General features: G+C 42.6%; 2 protein-coding genes across 3 annotated transcripts in view; one reads left to right on the top strand and one right to left on the bottom strand.

Moving 5' to 3' along the window:
* arrb1 (arrestin, beta 1) overlaps positions 1–6,956 on the top strand; it is a 68,641-nt gene extending 61,685 nt beyond the window's left edge. For both annotated transcript variants that reach the window (XM_063205772.1, XM_063205771.1), the window contains 4 exons: positions 704–727; positions 898–968; positions 1,904–1,955; positions 4,244–6,956. In XM_063205772.1, coding sequence (XP_063061842.1) covers positions 704–727; positions 898–968; positions 1,904–1,955; positions 4,244–4,355 — 259 coding nt within the window. In that variant the 3' untranslated portion in view covers positions 4,356–6,956. The remainder of the gene's footprint in view (positions 1–703; positions 728–897; positions 969–1,903; positions 1,956–4,243) is intronic.
* Positions 6,957–11,165: 4,209 nt separating this feature from the next.
* On the bottom strand, positions 11,166–12,565 carry or55e1 (odorant receptor, family 55, subfamily E, member 1). Its single transcript, XM_063204663.1, has 2 exons — positions 12,054–12,565; positions 11,166–11,810 (listed from the first exon to the last, which is right to left on the bottom strand). The coding sequence occupies exons 1-2, from the start codon at positions 12,563–12,565 to the stop codon at positions 11,336–11,338; spliced, it is 987 nt and encodes a 328-aa protein (XP_063060733.1). The 3' UTR covers positions 11,166–11,335.
* Positions 12,566–15,260: the final 2,695 nt, after the last annotated feature.

The following is a 15,260-nucleotide window of genomic DNA, read 5'->3' as shown; positions in this document are numbered from 1 at the left end:
CTGTTCTTGGAATACCCCTCAGGTGTGTTGTGGATGGCTGTGCTGTATACACTGGAGCTGTGATGGATGTGTTGTGGGCAGTGGTTTCTTCCAATAGGCATTGCATAGAGCTCCATCAGATCTGCTCTCTGTAGCCCCCCCCCCATATGGCAAATCAGCCCCACCATGTAAATACATGTACTTTGTACTTGCCAAATAATTCAATGTTTATATTTCACCGGTGGTAGAGACACTACTGGTTGTGGATAGATTTTGTGTGTGCTCATTCCAGTGTGTAATAATTGGTGTAGCACATTTGGTACCCTGGAGTCCGATGCTCAAACCTGGACAGCGCAACTGTGTCCTTCCCCTTTGCTCAATTTTGTGCCATACTGTGCCAATTTACAGTAGTGAACGGTCTCTGTGTGATGAACCAATTACCTTCCAATGTGTTGGGTTTAAGATGTGCATAATCACAGTGTAGTGCACAGTACACTTCTGCCATATGTTCCAGCTAATTCACAGCACCGACTGATGGTAATAAGCATATCTCTTCAGCCAGGCGGATCAGCAAGTAATTAGTGAAATCTTCTGCCTTGAGAGCACAGGCAGGTTTAAGCACTTTGTGGCAGTTACTTTCACCGCCTGAATCTACCGTAGCTCCCCATGCTCTAGTGTTAATTATGTACAAGAAAACATAACTTCTCTGCTCTAATGTTCACAGACTGCTGGGAGACCTTGCAGCAAGGTAAGTCCATTTTTATTATAATTAATCCAAAAGGATTAATCATGTTTCACTTTCACCCCCTCCCTTTTTCAACCAAATTAAGCATTAAAACTAAATATAAAAACTGAAGCTGTTAGGCTATATTGTGGTGAGACTGGACTCATTTCATATCCATTGTTTTTGTCTTACAGTGATGTTGCAGTGGAGCTGCCTTTCACGTTAATGCATCCTAAACCCATCGAGGAATCTTTGTACAGAGATGGTAGGTCCCTTTTATCCCTATACTACACTTCTCCTACAAAGTATCTTTACACTATACACTTCTCCTTTAGTCTCTATAGTTTCCCAACTAGGGTACATGTACCATTAGGGGTACGCAAGCACACTGTGGGGGTACTTGAGACAATGTAAATAATACATAAATGAAAGGAGCATAGCCGTATTGGGATTGAGGAACAGATTTAGTGTGTGAATTTGGACAGTGTTTCCCTACCAAGGGTACATGTACCACTAGGGGTATGCGAGCACACCAGCAGGGGGCGTAGGTGGAATACAGTAATGCATGTATTGACATGGTCACATTGAGGTAGAGAAAAAGATATAGAGCACGAGTGACCGGGTACTCGTGGCAAAAACGCTCACGGTAGGGGCACATACACGCGAATTTGCGAACTTTGCCATTCATTCCTATAAGAGAGGCGAAGGCAGGCGAAGGCAGGCGAAGGCAAGCGAAAGCAAGCGAACACGGGGGGAAGCGAAGCAAAATTATTAAAGAAAGTTTAATGTTATGCAAATGAGGAGCGAATTCGCCTGCTGCGGCCCAATCAAATCAACAACATAACTGTTCCAATCCATTTGATTCGCCGCAACGACCTGATGACGGTTGGATTTTGCCTCTCTTCGCTTCGCCTCCTATGTGTCCCTACTGTTAGGGGGTTTGCAAGACATAAAAGGTTGAGAAACACACATTGCAGCATCCTGAGATTCGGAGAGAGAAACGTCATCCAATCTCTTCCTCTCCACAGTCTTCCCCAGGAGTCTCTCTGTGCTCTGTGACTCTGTACTCTGTACTAGCCCGAGACTGCAATACAATAGGGACTTGGAGAGAGAAACAAACTTAATAAATAAATGCTGAAGTTGTTTTTGTTGTTGTTGTTGCTGTTGTTGTTGACTCCTTGTGTTGTGTTCCTTCCACAGCTACAGAGAGCGATGCACCAATCGACACCAACTTGATAGAATTCGACACAAAGTAAGAGCCCCTGCTGTTTGTGTTGCCTGCTGCCTCTGTGGAATTAATTTGCACAGGAGGGCTGTGTGTGTGTGTGTGTGTGTGTGTGTGTGTGTGTGTGTGTGTGTGTGTGTGTGTGTGTGTGTGTGTGTGTGTGTGTGTGTGTGTGTGTGTGTGTGTGTGTGTGTGTCATCAATAATGCATTCAGTTGTCTCCCCAGGCTCGCACGTCCTGGGCACGCGCACATGCACACACACACACGCACACGCACGCACACACAGCTTAAAACAGACTGAATCCTTCTCTCTCTCTCTCTCTCTCTCTCTCTCTCTCTCTCTCTCTCTCTCTCTCTCTCTCTCTCTCTGTTTCTCTCTCGCTCTCGCTCTCACACGCACACGCACACGCACACGCACACACACACACAGCTTAAAACAGACAGACTGAATCTCTCTCTCTCTCTCTCTCCCTTTCTCTCTCTCTCTCTCTCTCTCTCTCTCTCTCTCTCTCTCTCTCTCTTCCTTTCTCTCTCTCTCTCTCACACACACACACACACACACACACACACACACACACACACACACACACACACACACACACACACAGATTAACTCTGTCCCATTACATGCAGGCATTAACCAGCTCTACAAGACCGTTATGAATTAGTCGACCCAGGCTGACGGTCTTCCTGTTTGCTTTTCATGAGCACCATCAGAGCACAGCTAGTCGGTCCCCTGCTATGCCTAGTGGATAACAGCACAACAACACATACAGCACGTGTTGCCAGGGGCGCCGATACAAATTTTGGGCCCCATGAAAGATTACAATTTTGGGCCCCCCAAAATGACAAATTATGTTATCAGCATCCTTCCAAGGCCCTGTCAGAGCTGTCGGGCCTTTAAAATCTGTAACACCTTACCCCCCCCCCCCCCCCCCCCCCCCCCCCCCCCCCCCCGGCGGCACGCAGGCATGTTGCAATGTAGGGTTATGCTGGTGACCCGGGTTAAATTCTGGCCCGGTTCCTTTGCCAATCCTTCACCATCTCTCTCTCCCCACTCGTTTCCTCTCACTGTCCTATCATAAAAAAGTAAAAAAGCAGTATCTAAAAGCAGTGTTATTTCAACACTCAGAGAACAGGAATAACTAGAAGAGTGTTTAAAATTGACTCCATTGGTGCACATACAGTAGCCTGTTCCAAATGGGCATCGGTGCCCAATTCCAAGCTCACCATTGTCTTTTGCTTTTGTTTGCATGGACGGTAAGAAGGTTTAGGTGGAATGTAATGTGTGGTGTGGAGGTCAATTTTTTAAAAGTTAAACCTTTATTTTTGTTACAGGACAGTGAGAGTGTGACAGTGTAGGCATAGACCAGGGGTGGGGAACCTTTCTCATTCGAAGGGCCACTTCAAATTCCTCCGAGGGCCGTAAAAGTCCTCCAAGGGCCGTACTAGTATGAACACAAACCAGGATTTTCCACTTCACTTTAGGCCTATATTGAAAGCAGCCACATTTTAAACAAACGCCACATTCTTTAGGTTCCCTGAATATAACTTAATTGTATTTCAAATGCATTTTCTAAGATTCCTTCACAAAATATGTCTTATTTCATGTGAAGCTGAATGACATTAAAATTATATAGAACGGCCTCAAGGGCCGCAAAAGGCCCTCGAGACATACAGGTTCCCCACCCCTGGGATAGACAGAGATGGAGAGGGCTTGTTTAATGGCCTGGCTCCAGCCCGGGTCACTGGTGTAGCAGATCAGTACCCAGCTGATAGTCTGGGCTGGGCTGTGGAGTAGCCTGATAAACCAGTCTAAATGTGAGACTGGAGTAATTTAGTCTGGCCCCGATGAACGATACCTCCGAAGATTGTTGATGAGAACAACCTGTGGTTTTTTCAAACCGTGCCGGCGCTCTGACCAATCGGCGATCTTTGCCGTTGATGTGCTTTCCCAACGGTGTTGCGAGATTCGTCGTCACTCCCTCAAAACCCCGCCCGCTTTGATTCAAAACAAATCTCTGCGTTGTGATTGGGTTTGCCAAACTCAGGGCACAGTGTTCAAAACGTTCTCAGATCCGAGGCCAGACCCACACGCAGCTGAAAAATTTCGGCGTCCCAGCGGGTGGTGCTGGTTTACCAGGCTAGCCGTGGAGCCCAACTTTAGCATAAAGCCAATCTCGTGTTGTGTTCTTTGAGTCAGTTCATACCAGAAACTTTCCAACATTTTTGGTTTCAAATGTACCATACGTTGCAACTATGATAAAAATCAGAGGGAATTAAATTCTAATCTTTTTTCCCCTGTAACTCACAGTGATGACGACATCATCTTTGAGGACTTTGCTCGGCAGCGGCTGATCGGTGTGAAGGACGAGAAAGAGGAGGACGAGGAGGGCACAGACTCGCCCTGCTTGAACGACAGATAAGTTGGTGAGCTGAGCGGAGTGTGACAGAGCGAAGTGATGCGGCGTTGAGTTGACGACCATTCTCCCTGAGGCAGTGGAGTTTCTTTTTCCTGGGATATCTCCTGTGAGGCCCGACTAGACCTACGGCTACAAAACCTGGAACAAGAAAGCCCCTTTACAAACGATAAACCCCAGAGTTTGAACGAGAACGAGAGACAGAGTGAGAGGGGAAAACAAACACACACACACACACACACACACACACACACACACACACACACACACACACACACACACACACACACACACACACACACACACACACACACACACACACACACACACACAGTGGTGCCATCATCGTGTTTCTTGTTCACATTCGTCTTTCCATACAAGCTGGGACAAAGTATTAGAAAAAACAAACTTAAAAAAATAATAGATCTACTGTATTTCGCTACTTGTGCAACCTAGACGTCAGCTGTTGGTTGGCGAGAGCGAGGTAGAGTGAAAGATTTCTGTGCATAGGCTACTTTAGGCCTCTTTCTAGGCTTCTGGGATTTCCTATATCAACGTCACTCAGAACTGAGATCTTTTACCATCGTTGCTAAAATCTTAACTTGAGTGGAAGCATGCCTTGAAGAAAAAAAAATATCACTTTGTAATACATGCTTTCTTTTTTAAAATATTTTGTTCGATTTTTGTTTCGTTGCCACTTTGTAACAATAGGAATGAGAAAAAAAGTAACAAACATGGCAAAGATAATCCAATTTTAAGCCGACACATCTCTGCATTACTTCCCGTTCTTTGCCACTTTCATTGTCACCCAAGACTACTGCCAAATTATGAGCTGCCGAATGTCAGGGAAAATTTACATAGAGCCAAATTAACTATGTATGATTCTGTGTGAGCAGTGCCTGAAGGCATTATCGCACGATTCCTGTGTTCCCACTAATTCAAATCAGTTCTTAGTTCATTCACCACAAAAAGGACACATACTGTATACATTTTACCCAAACGTTCGTAGAAACTAGTCTTTGAGGACTCACATTCATCCATGTCACCTTGGAAAGACACTTCTTTCAAACTTCAGAAGTACAACTATGAGCTCTTGACTACATGGAAACTATATACTAAAATATATTTTTTTATTTGCAATCTGTTTCCTCCTCTCAACAGTGGTCCCCCAATGTACAATGCACAGCCAATTACCGATCAAAGTTCACGAAAGTCCTTCAGTGGTTCAGGTGCAAGCATGATACAGGAAAAGGACATTTGGCGTTGGCTAAACAAAGAATGAATATTCAGGAAAGGAATGCACACTGATTTCTGTTTACTTTTCGATACCTTTATGTAGAGCGGTCATCATGTTTTCGAGGCATTTGCTTTCAGATGCAACTTGCATGCAAAGTTAAGCAAGCTATGTGCACGCTGTGCCCCTAGTCTTTTTCCAGCATGGAAAGACGTGCCCCAAATGGCATATTCATCGAGTACTAAATTGGTAATATGTTGTCCTTCAGAAATTCTCTGTAGTCATTTGGTATTTGTATAGGTTAATAATTTTGCACAAAATGTTTGTCGGTGACGTCAAGCTTACACAGATAGATCTTTCGTGAATCTGGCCCCCAAGTCTGCAAACGTGGCTAGGGAATAGGGGTAATGTGTGCAAGGACTATTTAGAAGCATCCATAAAAGTTATTTTGCCTTACATCAAATGTGACAAGTCGGTAGTGACTGTTTGAGAGAGAGAGAGAGAGAGAGAGAGAGAGAGAGAGAGAGAGAGAGAGAGAGAGAGAGAGAGAGAGAGAGAGAGAGAGAGAATGAGAACAGGAGAGATCATTTTTGACTGTTCTATACCCTCCTTTGTGGAAAAGCCTTCTGAAACGTAGCACTGAAATGCATACACATCCTGGCTGAATCTCAAATGGTGCACTTGTGCACTTTAGTGTTCATGTTTCAGTGTGTATGCCGTATTTAGTTATGCACTGAAACATAGTGCCCGAAGTGCACAAGTGCGCCATTTGAGATCCAGCCCATGAGTCCCTTTTACATTCCCCCGAGCTTCACCAGAGTGAGGCCTAGACTTTCAATGCCATGCCTCCTTGCCAAACCACAATCCTGTCTCAATTTATTTCAAATTAAGGTGGACCATTGAGTGTAATTTGTAGGTCAATGATGGGTTTCAAAAGGCAGAACAAACAGCCGGAACCTATATATTCAGAGCTTGTGTAGTTTTGTCTTCACAGCTTTTCTAAACAGAAGATAAGAGTCTATGTTCAGTGTTTGTCGTGTATTCTCCAGGCTAACACTGTATCGTAGAGAAGCGAAAGAGCCTTATTACTAAGACACTAAAATTAAGCTATATTATTACCTATTAAGAAAAGGAGTGGCCTTGATTTCGTGCATGAGACGTAAATACTTTGTACGTTTTTTTTGTGAATGGGAGTCATGCTTTTCCAAAATTCACTCTTTTTTTTGTAAAGGTTTTATTATGACAATGCCGTCTCTTGAGTCTTGTTCCTTTCACAATAAATATGAAATGTCGGATTACTTTTATTTTGACATGCTGCTCTTGATCAAAATCATTGTTTTTTTCCCCTTTCTGCTTATTGTGTTTTATGTTTTTTTTTAAAAGTCATATTGACTGTGAAGTAATCATTCCAGCCAACCATTCAAAATGAATTTTGGTCATATCTTAGATAAGTGGGGAAAAATATAAGAGGGGCTAAATATTTATTGACAAATGAATATTATATTATTTGACCATTACACTGACATTATTATTATTATTATTATTATTATTATTATTATTATTATTATTATTATTATTATTATTATTATTACATACCCATAAAGGTTTCAGGTGCGGGTGTAGAAGATATTATGTTGAACTGTATCTTTAATAATAAAAATGTGTCTATCCTGTACACTGTTGCATTGTGATTGTGTTTTTCCTCTACAAGTAACACAATAAGCATCTATGGCATGCACTCGCTAGCAAAATAGGCTTCTTAGTCTGTCTATACTTTTCATCGTCTGAGAGTCAGTGTTCAAGCTATGTTCATTTTGGACTTTACCACAACAGAATCGTACTTAAACTTGAACTAACTTAGACCCTGTTTACATGTAGATATTTTGAAAAGCACATAGGCTTGAGGCTCTAAGCTGAGTTTTTGAAATCTCCTCTGAAAACTCTGGTCTTAAAAATATCTCTTTTAGGGATCTTAAGTCAGTCAAGTCAACTCAAGTGTCAAAGGTCTATTTAACAGGGATAGCACAGAAGTTCGAGAAAAGCATCTGTAACTGCCATTTTTTATTCACGTCATGTGTATATGTAAACGGCAAAAAAATATCCACCTTAATATCTGCATGCATGTGGTGTAGCCAAGGCCTTAATTGTCTTTACCCTTACAGTAGTATAGAATAGAATATAAATAGAATCAGTGGTGTAGTCTACTTTTCATGATGGGTATACTGTATATTTGAGCATTTTTTGAAGTGGGTATACTGTATATATTTGTGCTATTCAAAACAATGGATCAATCAATTTTAAGTGGGTATACTGAAATCCCTGAAATTTAGAAGTGGTATACTCCGTATACCCACGTTCTACGTAGACTACACCACTGAATAGAATAGAAAGCCTTTATTGTCATTATACAAAGTATACTGAGATTTGAGCTTCCCAACAAGGTGCACAGTCCTTTACATATGAACATAGTCCAGTAAGTGTGAGTTCATTGTCGTAACAGCTTTGGGGAGAGGACAGGCAGGCCCGGGTGACTCATTCCCCTTTCTCAATTAACATCTCTTCTTTCGCGTCACCCTCTCCATCTTCCTTAGTTGGTTGTTAATGGCACGAGTGAGCAGAAACGTCCTCGGTGGCTAATTAAGTCTTTCCGTTCATTTTTTTTACAGTTGTCTTTTTCCATCCAGCAGTAATTTCATTGGCTGGTGACCTGGCGATTGGGGTCATGCTCTCCCTCTGGGCGTCTTTGTTGTTGTGTGTGAGTGTGACAGGGGAGCCTGGCGGTACTCCAGACTAATTTCCGTGTGTTGTGTTTAACACTAAACACTGATAAACAATAGCCATCAAGGGGGTAGCCTATAGTAGCAACTTAACAGTCAGCTTGTTTGCCCAGAGACGAAATCACCTGGGTAAATAAACAAATCAAAACACTGCAATGTTTTTTAAATGCAGTAACACGTAGCCACGTGGGTTTAATGAGAACACACAGGTACAGTACAACAACTACTCCTTGTCCTTAAGCCTTGTCCATGTTCATTGATTTTTAAGCATACTATGTATCTGGTTTTGCATGTCTATGATACATATGATAATCTGTCTGCCTGTAATGTGGAAGATGTACTTGTGAAGTCAGTTATCTGCTACGCCTGCTGCCCTGTTCAGAGTGTCAGAAATGATATAATGTCTAAGAACATATACACCTCCATGTGGATATGCTACGTAGGTGTTTAATTTGCAGTTTCTGTCAAAAAAACATAGGGATCTTAAATGATGTGCTAAAAAGTGTTCCACGATGAAATGAAAATAGCTAGTAGTTTCCTGTCAGTTCCATAATATCTTGCGACTGGGCCAAAATAGGAACGCTGTCAAAATGTAGGCCTATACTTTGCAGGCTACCTATTTGGCCTAGGGATGACAACATTAATCGCAATTAATTGACAATTCAACTGACAAGAGACCCAGGTGAAATGGACATGTGAAGAGTGTGTGTGAAGACCTTTGGATTAAAGAATTGAAATAGAATTAATTTAAATGTAGTATTTTATCTCAATTTTTATATAAAAAATAAATTTAGATTTAGTAGGTTTTTTTTTAGAAACATTGAGATTTCGGGGGGAAAACGCCGCTTATCAATTAATCGTAAGTCTATCGATACGGCTATCAACTAATGATTAATGAATTAATCGATAATTTGCATCCCTAATTTGGCCTATCAGCAATGCCTGCTACATTGTCCACATTGGGAACCTTCTACAGGTTCCACTGTCATTACACTCATGTTGCTGTATACAAAGCACCTCCACAAGGCCAGAGTTAGCAACCAAGACACACTCTATTTATAGCCAAGTATACTGCAATTAAGCCCCTCGCATTAAGACTGCAGTGGTGACATTAAAATCAACACTGGCATTTAAAGTGCTGTAATCTTGACAGGGTCAGGGTCGTATAAAGACTGTTGTTTGAGCCAGAGCCTGTTTTATAATTAGAGGCTATATGCACTGAGGGGAGTTTGGGGCTGCGGTGGTGGCATTTCATAATGGTGTTTACAGTGCCAGTGACAGTGCCAGTGATGTGAAGAGGAGAGAGGGTAGAGGAGGGAGGACAGTAAATGTTGCAGTGCTAATTTTACAGTTGCAGAGGAGATTCAACAAGCCCAGTGTTGCTGCTACTCTACAAGTGCTGAATTAACGCGGCAAAATGTATCCTACCGCGCAACGTTTCTGCACAGAGTGTGCTGTGCAGTAAATAAAGCAGGAGAACACAACATATTTTCATAATTATTTCATTATTTAAGTGGAGTCCAATATTTACACAGGAGCTATGTAGGGCTTCACATGAATTGAAAATCTCCATTATTGTTAACCTTGATTGGAATCGTACACATTAGGACTATTTATGATGTTATGGCATCATTCAAGTAAACAGATGTACAGTCATACTTCCCGAAGTGCAGCAGGGAGAGAAAAGAGTAGACAGATACAGGTAATGTGGAGTATCTGATATTTACACAAACTACAGTGCATTTTAATCATTTTATGAAGGGTTTTTTTTTACTGAAAAAGAGAACACATCTGACCTTCTTGGGACTTCTTGGGATAACAATAATAATATATTATTTTGGCATTATTCAATTTATGTGTTCTTACACCTTGGATGTACAGTACAGACACATTTTCTCTTATCACATCAGAGATGAGCATGTAGAGCAGGGGTACCCAAACTTTTTTCTCTGGGGGCCACATCATCGTTCCTGACTGTGATCAGGGGCCGGGATCAATCATGTGGGCTATATACTAGGCCACTGCCTGTTATAGCCATAATTTCTAGCAAAAAATAGTTAATTTTTTACAAGTGATTTGCAAAAGAAGTGAGTACTTTACATGTTGTTCAATTTGAAATACCACAGATATTCCTTTTAATTTCTAATAACAATGTACAAATAGCGAGGAAAGGTTAGAAAATATAGTGATTGACAGTTTATGAGTGATACAATAGAAATGGTAGGCCTGTTTATATTACAGTGAAATGAGAAACTAGTGAAAATTAAATAAGGTCTATTGAGAAACAAAATAAAATATTTTAAATATATATTTTCTCATTATTTTTTTAACTGTGAGAATTGCTTCTTTGGGCCAGTTCAAATGGTGAGGTGCAGAGAGGTGGAGGGCCGGTCAAAGTGGCCTGGCGGGCCGCATCCGGCCCCCGGGCCTTAGTTTGGGGACCCCTGATGTAGAGCAATCAGCTGATCAACATACACACAACAGGTGGACGACATTTGCACACAGGCTTTGCAGACAAAACCAAGCAAAACATGAAATATGATGTGGTTTGGAAATACGTACACACTAAGGGCATAATCCAAATTCAAAGTTGCAGTATTCTTACATATTCAATTTTCTCTCTCTAGACTACATTTCACTAAATACAGTCAATCATGATGAAATACGTGCATTTCAACAGAGCATATAAAGATAACATCATGAAGGAATAGAACAATTCAAGACAGTTAGACCATTCAAAACCATTACAAATTAATTTAGGCAATGAAACTTGTTGACATCGACATATAATGTGAGACAGGAACATAAAATGTTATAAGAACATTTGAATGCTATAACATTATAACATTATAACATTATAAGAAATTCTGAAGCCGTGTTTTAGATCATGAAAATTTCAAGCTATATTGGGAAAGATTTATATCACTTTCATCAAAATCAGTTCATCTTTTTTGTTAGCTCAACATCATCAGTTTTCACTTTCTCACAGACGAAATTTCAATGACAAACACTTTGTTGGCCTGGACTTTGAAAATCTTCAGTATGGCGAGCCTGATCTCTTTAGTCCTGACCCCGTAGATGATGGGGTTAACACTGGCGGGGAAGACGATGTAGAGCAACCCCAAGCAGGTGTTGGCGTCCACGGGGATGGGGATGCCGAGGTTGTGGGAGAGGAACGTCACGCTCCCCACCAGGTAGAAGCTCATCATGACCATCAGGTGAGTGCCGCAGGTGTGGAAGGCCTTCCACCTGTCCTCCCCGGCCGCCGCCCTCAACACCACGTACAGAATGCTGACGTACGAGAAGACGATGAGCGAGATGTCGACGCCCACGAAGCAGACGATGACGGCCACCCCCATGGCGTTGTTCCTGTCCGTGTTGCCGCAGGCCAGGCTGACCAGGGCCATGTGGTCGCAGTAGCAGTGGCTGATGACGTTCGACCCGCAGAACCTGAGCAGAGAGAGTAGAGAGAGAGAGGTTCCATTGGCCCATTGTTTCCGGGTTCTATTATTGCAAGGGGGAGGGGGGGAAATCCCCCTTTAGAGGCAGACCTAGGCAGACCTAAGGACTGTTCTATTCAATGCTAGGAGCATTATGACACGCCCCTCTAGGCAGACCGGAACCTGGTCATGTTAGATGCCCATAGGAACCTATTATGTTGGCATATCTCTATATACTTAAAGAATCTCTGACCTGAGCGGCATCACCAGGCCCACTAGCGTTAGCATGACGGCTCCGCTACGCACCAGCGTGAACGCCAGCAGCTTCCCGAACAAGCCGACGTTGACGAGCTCCACGTAGCGGAGCGGGTGGCAGATGGCCACGTAGCGGTCCAGCGCCATGGCCAGCAGGATGGTGGACTCCACGGAGGAGAAGAAGTGCGTGACGAACATCTGCGCCAGGCAGCCGGCCAGCGTGATCTCCTGCAGGTCGAAGAGCACCTCCAGCAGCATCTTGGGGATGATGGCCGTGGGCACCACCACGTTGACGGCGGCCAGGGCGGACACCAGCGCGTACATGGGGCTGTGGAGGCCGGCCGTGCTGCGGATCACGTGCAGCAACAGGAAGTTGCCCAGCAGGAGCAGCACGTAGCTCAGGAGGACGGGCACGGCGTACCAGCCCCGGTGCGCGTAGGTCTCTGGGAAACCAACGAAAACGAACACGGCGTGTGAAACATTGGGTCCCTCCTCGGCGCCCACGATCATGGTACATTGAAAGGTCCTGACGCTCCTACCTACAATAGTACAGTAACAAGTTTCACAAATACACGTATATCAGTGAAAGTGGCATTTCGTTACTCTACAATACATCCAATCACAACTAGGAGACTAAGTAGAAGAGTAGGAAAGCATATATCACTCAACATGGCACATTTAAAGGGCCTGAGGCTCCTACCTAGTAACATACCACATACATCAGTAAAAGTGGCATTTCCTCTACTGTACAAGACATCCAATCACAGTAACAAGTTTCACAAATTCACTATATCTCACTCATCATCATGGCACATTTAGCCCCTTAATGCGCGCCGTACCTCCTCTGGCACATTGTAATAGACATTGAAAGTTAACTACTATAGTACTACACTACTATGGCAGTGTACAGGGCCTTTACTAATACATTACGACTTGGTCATTGCCATGCTGGTAACAGCTAATTTATAATGCCGTGTCTTAAGGGGTTAAAGGTCCTGACGCTCCTACCTACAATAGTACAGTAACAAGTTTCACAAATACACGTACATCAGTAAAAGTGCCATTTCCTGTACAAGGCATCCAATTACTACAAGGAAACCAGTACAGTTGAACAAAGCAAAGCATATCTCATACACTCATCATGGCACATTGAACGGTCCTGACACTTTTACCCACTACAGTAACAAGTTTCACAAATTCACGTACATCAGTGAAAGTGGCATCTCTGCTACTGTTCAAGACATCCAATCACAGTAACAAGTAGCCTAAACCAATACAGTTGAACAAAGCAAAGCATATCTCATACACTCATCATGGCACATTGAACGGTCCTGACACTTTTACCCACTACAGTAACAAGTTTCACAAATTCACGTACATCAGTGAAAGTGGCATCTCACTACAGTACAAAGCATCCAATCACAACAAAGAATTCATAACGCAAACCATATCCCATTCATCATCATGGCACATTTAAAGGTCCCGACGCTCCTACCTACAATAGTACAGTAACAAGTTTCACAAAGATACACACAGTCTACATCAGTGCCATTTACGCTACTGTACAAGACATCCAATCAGAACAATTAAACCAATACAGTAGAACAAAGCAAAGCATATCTCATACACTCATCATGCCAGATTGAAAGGTCCTGACGCTCTTATCTCGGACAGTAACAAGTTTCACAAAGACACGTACATCAGTGAAAGTGGCATTTCCGCAACTGTACAAGACATCCAATCAGAACAATTAAACCAATACAGTAGAGCAAAGCAAAGCATATCTCACACACCTCAAAGGCTCTTGTCTCTGTTGTGTCTTTGACCTCACAGCTCTCTGTGGTCATTTGTCCTGTGACCATAGGCCAGTGAGGGATACGCTGTCTTTCCAGACGTCTACTTATACATAGTTTGTGTTGTTCCCTATGGACTAGTAATGGCTGCCCTATCGTACGTCCCCTGCCTCACTGTGCATCTCGTTGACCACCTCAGTTGACCTCAGGGACAGGGACATACTCGTCACCAATTATGCTGCGCATGACCCTTAACCCCTTAAGACACGGCATTATAAATTATCTGTTATCAGAATGGAAATTACCAAGTCGTAATGTATATATATATAATGTATGTGCTATAGTAGTTAACTTTCAATGTCTATTACAACGTGCGTCAGGAGGTACGGCGTGCATTAAGGGGCTACAATGACCACTCCATACAAATTAAGTAGGCTAAATGCGGACAAAAACAGATAAAAAAGATCTAATTAATCATGTTGTCGATCTTATGGTATTATTCATGCATTAAATAAGCCAACGGGAGCTAATTTAACCAAGTCTGTTTACAAACACAGCACATCAATGACCACTAGCCCTACAGAGCTTTCTATGGGGCCAATTACAGGTCTGACTCAGCAGTATTTTGGTGGAAAAAAGTCTGGCAGCAGACAGATTCTCCACACGGTCTATTTTCCACTCTCTTAGGCCCTGCTGGCCAATGGTTGCATTTGTTTGGATCCTTACACAATCACAACTAACTGTGTTGATTTTTTTTGTAATGTACTTTTTATTGGGGCTTTTTCCACAAAAACATGGAACAAGGCACACTGAACATCCACAGGTGAACAGGGAGGACTACAGACAGACACTGACTAACAAAGCTAAACACTGTACAGTACATCTATATAAAAATGAGTTTTAACTTTGTTTACTTGTTATCAGGGGTCTAAATTAACACCAGCCAATGGCCAAATGCTGGTGAAAATTCAGTTTGGTAGATAAATCAACTTACTAGCCACTTGGACCCATTTAATTAGTGAGTGTGTGTTTGGCTGGTAAGATTTACATCTACAAGCCATTTTGTTCGGTGACGAGAAAAGTTAATTTGGAGCCATGCTTGTTATATTCTTTATCTCATTCATTAGCTATTGTATGATTGATTGATACTGTAGGTGAAACAACATTATGATGATGAGATTTACTGATTGATTGATTCATTGGATTCAGAGGTTGGGGGTGGGTTCCAGATGTACTCTTTTTCCATATACTCATGAATGGCGTGACGTTTATGTGCGTTACGCCCATTTGTGGGGGAAAACAGCTCATCCTGTCAATTGGTGATGTTGGGGTTTAATAAACTAAAGATTCGGACCTGTAGACTATGGTTGTTCATGCGCAACATGCCGAAAACGTGTTGTGTTGCCGGCTGT

The sequence above is a fragment of the Engraulis encrasicolus genome, chromosome 8 (genome assembly GCF_034702125.1).
Source record: "Engraulis encrasicolus isolate BLACKSEA-1 chromosome 8, IST_EnEncr_1.0, whole genome shotgun sequence".
Classification (NCBI taxonomy): Eukaryota; Metazoa; Chordata; class Actinopteri; order Clupeiformes; family Engraulidae; genus Engraulis; species Engraulis encrasicolus.
This window is presented reverse-complemented; position numbering and strand designations above follow the sequence as displayed.

What these genes read in the sequence shown, in the direction of transcription:
- or55e1 (XM_063204663.1), bottom strand. Translation starts at nt 12,565, where the DNA reads ATGATCGTGGGCGCCGAGGAGGGACCCAATGTTTCACACGCCGTGTTC. An exon ending in GGCCTGGTGATGCCGCTCAG is followed by an intron (nt 11,811 to 12,053) that starts GTCAGAGATTCT and finishes CTCTCTGCTCAG; the next exon opens with GTTCTGCGGGTCGAACGTCA.